The sequence below is a fragment of the Gorilla gorilla genome, chromosome 1, assembly GCF_029281585.2.
Source record: "Gorilla gorilla gorilla isolate KB3781 chromosome 1, NHGRI_mGorGor1-v2.1_pri, whole genome shotgun sequence".
In the NCBI taxonomy this organism is placed as follows: domain Eukaryota; kingdom Metazoa; phylum Chordata; class Mammalia; order Primates; family Hominidae; genus Gorilla; species Gorilla gorilla.
In genome coordinates this window covers 7,717,511-7,726,973 of record NC_073224.2, presented here as the reverse complement: position 1 = coordinate 7,726,973, position 9,463 = coordinate 7,717,511, and the positions used below count along the sequence as shown (strand labels likewise).

At 39.0% G+C, this 9,463-nt stretch overlaps 1 protein-coding gene across 1 annotated transcript; it reads right to left on the bottom strand.

Annotated features, from left to right (window-relative positions):
- Window positions 1–2,905: 2,905 nt before the first annotated feature.
- Window positions 2,906–8,118, bottom strand: OR6F1 (olfactory receptor family 6 subfamily F member 1). Its single transcript, XM_004028723.4, has 3 exons — window positions 7,803–8,118; window positions 5,359–5,422; window positions 2,906–4,287 (listed from the first exon to the last, which is right to left on the bottom strand). The coding sequence occupies exon 3, from the start codon at window positions 4,223–4,225 to the stop codon at window positions 3,299–3,301; it is 927 nt and encodes a 308-aa protein (XP_004028772.1). The 5' UTR covers window positions 4,226–4,287; window positions 5,359–5,422; window positions 7,803–8,118; the 3' UTR covers window positions 2,906–3,298.
- Window positions 8,119–9,463: the final 1,345 nt, after the last annotated feature.

The window sequence follows — 9,463 nt, the reverse complement described above, 5'->3', positions numbered from 1 at the left end:
TTTCTTCTGGTGGGCCTTATCGACAGGAATGGAGAAAAACGCATTTGCCAAGTCAATGACTGCATACCAAGTACCAGGAGATGTGTTAATTTGCTCAAGCAATAAAATTACATCTGGTACAGCAGCTGCAATTGGAGTCACCACTTGGTTAAACTTAAAATAATCCACTGTCATTCTCCAAGATCCAAATGGGAGAGTTGAATGGGGATGTGGTGGGAATCACCACCCCTGCGTCTTTCAAGTTCTTGATAGTGGCACTAATCTCCACAGTCCCTCAAGGGATGCAATATTGTTTTTGATTTACTATTTTTCTAGGTAGAGCAGCTCTAATTGCTTTCTTTTGGCCTTTTTCACCATAATAGCCCTCACCCTACCAGTCAGGGAGCCAATGTGAGGGTTCTGGCAGCTGCTAAGTTCTGCTAAGTTCTGGCACTGGGGAAATGACGACAGGATAAGTCTGGGGACCCACTGGACCCACTGTAAGTCAGACTGAGCTAAAATTCCATTAATTACCTGACCTCCCTAAGCCCCTACTTTAACTGGAGGTCCACAATGATATTTTGGATCCCCTGGAATCAATGTCAGCTCAGAACCAGTGTCCAGTAGTCCCCACAATGTCTGATCATTTCCCTTTCCCCAACGTACAGTTACCCTGGTAAAAGAGCAGAGGTCTCCTTGAGGAAGGATGGGAGAAAGACTCACTGCATAAATTGTTGGCAATGTAGTGGGGTCCCTCCTCAAGGGGACCCAGCCTCCCCTTCAAGGTAGCTACACCCACTTTGCCTTTTACAGTTGAGTGCTGCTGCTTAGCCCCTGACTCCTTGGGATCCAATTATTTTCATTGTATTTAAATTTTGTAGTTGAGTAACTGCAGTTCCCACAGTTAGATCTGACATACAGAGAATAGCAATTACAGAGCTCTTCAAAGATGCAGGTGCTGTCCTCACAAATCTAATTCGCAAGGCATTGGTCAAGCGTATATCTTTTGGACCCTCCCAGCTGGGATGAGTAGGTCTAAAGTGACTAATCCACCCTACCATCCCAATCTCCCTAAGCCTTTGGATCTGTTCCTCTACATTAAACCAACGGAGATCAGGCATTTCCAGCTCACTCACAGTGGGCCATATTTCAGCTAAACAAACAAATAAACTATTAGAACCTTTTTTAGCTCCCTGATCTGCAAATTAAAAGCAGGGTCCCTACTTAGTGGGCCCAAATCAATAAATTCAGCCTGATCCAATTTTATGTTCCTTCCACCATTATCCTATACCCTTAATATCCATTCCTATGCCTGTTCTCCAAATTTCTGTTTATATAAATTACAGAACTCAAACAGTTCTTTTTGAGTGTAGCACAGCTCCTCAAGGGTCACACTCTCAACCTCACCTCTAGGGACCCACTGCGACTTTAGTCTAGTTATAGGTCTGGAAGTAAACAGAGGCATTGGGGGTGGCTGCTGAGGAGAATCAACATTATCTTGCCTGGCAACTGCATCAGGGGAGGCCACCACTGTTGCCTCGGTCAGATGTTCAATGGCAGAAAGCATCCAGCACAGGAGAAAGATGTAGGCTGGGAGCCTAGGCCAATCTCTCCTTTTCACGTTTTTCTGCCTGCTTTGTATTCCCTGGCAGCTGATTAGATTGTGCCCACCAGATTAAGGTTGGGTCTGCCTTTCCCAGTCCACTGACTCAAATGTTGATCTCTTTCGGCAATACCCTCACAGACACACCCAGGATCAATACTTTGTATCCTTCAATCCAACCAAGTTGACGCTCAGTATTAACCATCATAGGTATCTTAAGAGGTAGACTTTCGACATAGATACAACTTCTGAAAGTTAATATGCATCATTCTCACAATGAGATATCTTCCCCTATTTTCTTCAAACATATAGCTTTCTTGTTCTATATTATACCACTTTACTTTTGAAACCAGAAGGGGTTTCAAATCATACAAACAAGCAAGGTCTGAAGAGTAGCTTCTTTTCTTTTCTTTTCTTTTTTTTTTGAGACAGAGATTTCGCTCTTGTCGCCCAGGCTGGAGTGCAATGGCGCGATCTCGGCTCACTGCAACCTCCGCCTCCTGGGTTCAAGCGATTCTTCTGCCTCAGCCTCCCAAGTAACTGGGATTACAGGCATGCGCCTCCACGCCCTACTAATTTTGTATTTTTAGTAGAGACGGGGTTTCTCCATGTTGGTCAGGCTCGTCTTGAACTCCTGACCTCAGGTGATCTGCCCGCCTCGGCCTCCCAAAGTGCTATGATTACAGGCGTGAGCCACTGCGCCAGGCCTGAAGAATAGCTTCTATCCAGCCCCTTAGGCATTTCTTTGAGAAGCAGACTACTTTGTCTACTTTGTACACATGTGAGTCAATATGAGTAAGACAAACAGAATATCCCTGCAGCCTATGTTAGCCTGCTGGAGCCCCCATTTTCCACAGCCATACAATAATGAGGAAAGGGAGGAGAAGGGACCTATCATGTGTTGGTGGTTGAAAAGGAAAGTATTTTGCTTTCTGTGGAATGCAGTACTTTGGAGGAAAATCAGATAGTTATTACAATTATTGTTTCCTATGGTTATGTTTTCCCTGAAACCACTGGATGTTCTATACTTGCTGACTTGACAATGGAATCTTTAGTATTTTTCCTTTTCTATGATCAATATTGTTATGCAAGAAACTTCTATTGCTTTGTTCAAACTCTCCTGCAGTCCCGTTTATCTACTTTTCATCATCCACTTTTTGGATTGCTTTGTTCACTATCCTTGTGAAACAAATGTGGCACCTTGTAATGATCAAGTTCTAATTCCATATCTGTCTATTTTACTATACATTATCAAAAAATACTATGCTGCAATAAGTGCACACACTCTAATTTCAGTTACATGTTTTAATTCATTTAACCTTTGCCTATTTCTCTTCCCTCGTGTTCCACAAATGTAGTTCTCAATATTTTATACTAAGACAATTTTGCTAATCTTTAAAAAGAAACAAGAATTTAGAGTTGATATACCAAAGCACTCTTTTTATTGCAGATGTCTCTAATTTATAAACCAAAGTCCAGAGCAAACCCAATTCAATGTATAATTATTTTTTGCTTAAAAATCCCATTTGCTTATGTCAAAACCTCCCATTTTTATCATACATGATAATGTATAGAAAATACAGTATTGCTTGTTTTGTTTGTTTGTTTTTTCTCTGTGTACCAAGAAAGATTTGCCCTATTCCTCCACATTCTTACTTGGAACCTCTGTACAGATGCAGAGACCATTTACAGGACATCTGTTGTGGCAGAGGAGATTTATTTTCCCTTCCATTTCTTCAGCAAAGTCTCTCTTACTTCCTTATTACGAAGCGTATAGATGAAGGGGTTTAAAACTGGAGTCACCACAGTGTTCAGGACGTGGACAGCTTTGATCAGATCCAAGGCGTCTTTGATAGAGGTGCGGACGTGAAGGAAAATTGTGGACCCATACCAAATGAGCACCACGGTGAGATGCGAGGAGCACGTGGAGAAGGCTTTGCTCCGGCCACTGGCAGAGGGGATCCTGAGGATGGTGCTGATGATGTACACATAGGAGACAAGGGTGATGAGGCATGAACTCAGGATAACCACAACAGCAATCACAAAGGCCACAAGCTCTACTGCCTGTGTGTTGGTGCAGGCCAGGGCAATCCAGGGTGCAATGTCACAGAAGAAGTGGTTGATGGCACGGGGGCCACAGAAGGACAGGCCACTGATGAGGGCTGTGGGCACTGCAATGGCCACGAAACCACAGACCCAGGAGCCCAGGGCCAACTGCGCTGAGAGCAGGCTACTCATGATGGCTCCGTAGTGTAAAGGATAGCAGATGGCAAGATAGCGGTCATAAGCCATGGCTGCCAGGAGGAAGTACTCTGTGCAGCCTAATGAGAAAACAAAGTACATCTGCAAAAGACAGCTTGTAAATGATATGGTCTGACTTCTCCCCCGTAGGATGGCCAGTGCTTTGGGCACTGCTGCTGTGGTATACCAAATCTCCAGGAAGGAGAGGTTGCTCAGAAAGAAGTACATGGGGGTATGCAACTGATGGGAGGTGCTCACCAACATCAAGATAGCCACATTACCACTAACTGTGAGGATGTACATCACCAGAAAAAGCATGAAGAGAGAGAGCTGAAGAGTTTGAGAACCAGGAAAGCCCAGTAAGAGAAAGTCCTGGGGCAGAGTTTTGTTGCCTGTGTCCATTGTGGTACTTAAACCAGAAAACAGAGTCCCCGCACTGAGCCCTTTAACCCAATCACACAGTCCTAGAAAGATAAAAAGAATGGATTCATGAAAGAGCTCCAATAATTAAATGTAATTATTGGAGATATGATGTAACTTTCATTGAATGCCTGCTCTGTGTTTGGAGGCATAGTTAATATCAGTTATTTTAATGAAACAGTGAGATATGTATTATTATAACCAATTATCAGTTTAGAAAACAAATGTGCAAAAAATGTCAGCAATTCTGGAAAGACTGCACTGATAGCTACATTTCAGCTCCAAGATTCAACTCCAGTCTTTCTGCCTTCATCCCACTCTGAGTCACATTCCAGCTCAGTCCCAGATTACATCTAAACCCAGAAAGCGCTGACTGAATTTACTACATTTTAACTAGACTCTGCATGCCCCTGGCCGAAACATGTGATTTTGTCTTTGTTTAGAAATTGGCCCACTAAACCTAAGTTCTAGTCACATACGTATTTAGCAGTTGTAGCTTCTAAATTGATCTAATTCATAAGATTTGTCTTCAAAAATAATGTTCAAAAGTCACCAAAGGTAACTTTAAAATTAGTTTCAAAATGAGTTTTGTCTTCTCTTGATGATTTCATGTTTAAACATTATATGACAGATACTTCTCATCAAAAAAATATATTTCCATATTGAACAATACACTGAAGCTAACAATCTAGGAAATCCTGATGCCCACTTGGAAGTGAGTACACTGAAAGCAGGTGAAGGGCAAAAAATCATTGTGAAACCAGTTTTTAAAATTCTCATAGTTTATTTCTAAGCACTAGTTTTGAGAATAGAGTCTGTAAATTCGAAGGTCAATTGGGAAGCTATTACTGTCAAACGTACAGGTGACCAAAACCTATGTTTAGGAGACAGAGTTTTGAAGAAAGACAGTGAAGACTTTGGCGGCTTCATTCTAGGAATTCCCTTATAAATAGAAATGTTCTCTCTCCATCGTCATGTGTCGTACCCTCGCGTTCACCGACGCCGAATGTTGTTTCCCGCATAAACCCAAATGTGCTGCACGTATCCACTGTCGCTAAGGGCAGTTAGACTGTAAAATGGGTCTACAAAGTAAGCGGTGCATACATTGGCTTCACCTCATTGACGGCAGAAGCGGCTTCCAAGCAGTGCTTCTCAAGCTCTAATGGGCACATGAATCACCTAAGGGTATTGCCAAAATGCAAATTTTGATTAATGCACCCTTGACATACAGCCTATGGTTTTTCATTTCATATGTTTCCAAATGTCACTGGCCAGGACCATACACTGAGAAGCAAGGATCTAGCATCTTTCTCATTTTATAAAAAGGTAATAAATCTGCAGCTTTGCTTGACTGGGTAATGAAGAAGTTCAGAGTATGCCACCATAAAATGTGCTCCTCTGGCACTGGATTATTTTGAACTGAAGACACTTGTGAAAGACAAAAAATAGAGAGACACAAGAAAAACTCTCTGGCCGCCCCCTTTCTACCAGGAAGGATTGGATGATTTTTAATCACCAAAGACAACTCTAGGGTCTTATCGTCCTAGAGAAGGCAACAGAGGAATATACTCAACAGACCTTGCTTAAATAACCCTTATATTCCACTAATCTCCCCATATATCTACCTTCCCACAATTCATACCCCTGAGAACCCCTTCCTTTGTCTTGTCGCTTCTCTACAAATTTATTGTATTTTTGTTAAAATACTATATAAGACCAAGTTCTAACCAATTCTTTGAATTACTCATCCCTGAATTCTCCCGTGTGTACGTGCAACGCACTTGTCAATAAACTTCTGTTTTTTTGTTGCTTATATGTCTTTGGTTAGTCTAAATTGCAGGATTCCACCCACTGAACCTAAGATGGGAAGAAGGAAAATATTTTTTTCCTCCTCTACACTGGTAAAGGAGCCTAGATTATGAATTCATTACCCTAATACAGAAAAAAATGCCCTAGATACTGATGGGTGACATAGAATAAGAAACACAAAGAAAAGGTGTTCTTTAACAATAAATACTAAATAATAGATTTGCAGATTTCTTAAAGCTAATATATTCCAACATATGTATCATTCACGGCCAACCCGTACATGTAATAACTATTTTTGAATTCAAGTGCCAGTGTCAACTGTTAATGTCTTTTGGTATAATCCATTTTTTTTTTCTTTAAAGGCCATCAGGGAGCATTGTTAAGAACAGCAAAAAGTAGCTACCATAGTGAATGGTGAATTGCCAGTCACTAGACTGTTAGCTAACGTGATCTTTGTAAACCCTATTAGCTTGCTTTTATCCTACTTGTTTCACAAATGAGAAAACCGAAACACAAAGAAGCTGAAGAAGTTATTCAAAGTGGAGCCATGACTGTCAGTCCAAGATGTCTGATTCTGGAGCCAAAGCACTTTGAACTTGAGGCTTTCAGATATTTTTTATAGTAGGTTCCTACGGCATCTGATTGGCAGATTTAAAAAATATTTTAATTTATGTTCCAATAGAAATCGCTGGGCAAAGCTATTTTGAAAAGCTAGTATGAAATAATTCTATCTTAATTCTTAACTTCTATGAGTAATGTGAATAAGGCAATTATACTCATAATTTTCTATATTCAAAATTCAAAAATCATTTTGATAACTAAAAATTATAAAATAAATATCCAGAACCATATTATGAAATGACATTTTCGTATTTTACTTTTAATTTTGCTGCTGAATTTGTCAGATACCATGACCTAATATTTACGTGAAGCACATGATGATCAACCCCACATGTGAAAACCTGTATATATTGCTCTAGACTCGAGTGTTTCTAGTTTTACTTCTAAGATAGCCTAAATGGAAATCTGTGGATGTGACTTAACAAGAGCTTAAAATAAAAATCAGAGAAAAATATAGTTTGATTTATTAGGTTGAAGTAAATTGCCTTTTAATTTTTCAGATTATCTAACAGATTAATCTTTCTTATATAAGTAGATTGAATTTTTAATAATTTTTTTGTTTGAGTATAAGTAATTTTAATTTCTTACATCTGAAAAATAATTTTAAATACATAATATGACAGTTATTTTTTCATAGAAAATGCAATATCTTATTTAAAAACACCTACATTAAAATTGTTTCTTACTCTCAGGAGGTTTTCAGTATTGATTGAATACTATAATGGATCAATCATATACCACAATTTTGTGATTACAAATTTACCCATCTGGCGGACGTGGTGACTGACACCTCTAATCCTAGCACTTTGGGAGGTCAGGGCGGGGGGATCACTTGAGGACAGGAATTTGAGACCAGCCTGGGTGACATGGTGAAACCCCCTCTCTACTAAAAATACAAAAATTAGCCAGGTGTGGTGGTGCATGCCTGTAGTCCCAGCTACTCGGGAGCCTGAGGCAGGAGAATCATCTGAACCCAGGAGGCAGAGGTTGCAGTGAGCCAGGATCGCGCCACTGCACTCCAGCCTGAGTGACAGAGTGAGACCCTGTCTCAAAAAAAAAAATTAGAAATTACCCATTGATGAAACACTGGACAGAACTTGTCGAATGCAGAATCACCCTTTTCACTTACCCAGTTGAAATTCTTTCTGCCATAAACTCCAAAAGCTTTGTCTCTTGACCTTACTTTTACTCATTTTTTATTCCATGATTTTCTTTATTTAAAAATAATATATTTTGATTGCAATTATTCCCTCTATATCTCTGTTTTTCTTTGATTATCTTGCTATTTAATAGTGTGCTTCCTTCGGTTGAAATCCATTACTCCTTTATTAACTCAAACTTTCATAATCTTTGAAATTTGAACTCAGTCTTTTTCTGTTTCCTTTTGTTCTTATGCTCTGACCCCATTCTGTCCTAGTTCCATTCCACTTCCCTTTTGTTGTTTTGTATTTTCTCCATCTCTCTTCATCATAATTGGCACGACTCTGGAAACCACTTGTTTTTAAGTAATTGCTTGTGTACGGATGAATCTTCTGGGAGATGTAGTCTCTCTCAGGTATCTAGGGCTAGTTCAAAAAGACATGATGCCCTTGCACTAAATCTTTCCAAATGGATGACTTCAGAATGTTTTCAGTTATTTAATTTAAACAACTAAATTGTAAAGTTATTGGAACAGGAAAAGGATATCTCTTTGGGCTTTATATACGCTAATCTAAGTATTTTGTCTTGCGGAGAGTTTTTAGCAAATACAGCCATTTAATAAGTTCAACAAGTTTGTGAAAAACTCTTTAAAACAAATCAAACAGAATAAAATTGGACAAATGACCTTAACTAAAAATATAATTAAGTAATATGAAGCATGATATAACTAGAAATTTAAAATTATCTCTGAATTAAAAAAAAATCTGCCTGGCTGTTCATCAGACTAAAATAGCAAGGGAAGAAAAAGCCAGTTATAAATATATCAGAAAACAATTTTACCCAAGGACGTGTTGGAGTTGTAAATTGTCATAATGATTCCCTTCTTTGAGTGATAACTGTTTTCTCACTGAGAAAATTTCTTATTTAAAAATCTTTCACATCAGAAATTTGTTGTTTTCAATCATATGGATAAGAAAAAAATATGACACCCTTTCTAGGAGTACCTAATTCACACTGACAGAGACATACAACCTCACATTCTATTCGAGGAGCAGAGCTTCAGATAAAAAGTTTCTGAACACAAAATTTCTCATGTATCTTAATTTTGTAGTTTCCAAGGAAAAAGAACATTTGTGTCCAGATCTGATGTTGACCTTCCATAAGGAGCTTTCTTTGCTTTCCGCCTATTAAATCACTTCTTTTAAATTTCACCTTAACTTCACCCTTCCCCAAATTTAAAATAATTGTCTTTTACATTGTTTAATGAGATGCCCTGTGATCCTTGTGATTTGCAGCCTCCTTTACGTCCATGGGTCAATAAAGCTGACTGCTGGACTATAAGGATGCCTCTAGAAGACTTAGGCTGATTGAGCTCAGGTAAAACTAGAAGAGTGAAAACACATGCCGTGATCCTTCTACAGAAATATTTCCTAAATTCTAGAAAATTCACTTGCAAACTTATAATTGTTCTACACAATTAAATTTTAGTTAAAGGTATATTATCATCTATGTGCTCGTAGGGTAGGGAAAATGGCTTTCCTTCACCCTTCTAGGTTCTTTGACAGGGCTACAAATTAAATTGCCACAAGACAGACTAACAGGAGAAAAATTACATTCAATAATGTTCATATACACAGGAGTCCCACAAAA

Coding starts and splice junctions, on each gene's coding strand:
- OR6F1 (XM_004028723.4), bottom strand. CDS start 4,225: ATGGACACAGGCAACAAAACTCTGCCCCAGGACTTTCTCTTACTGGGC.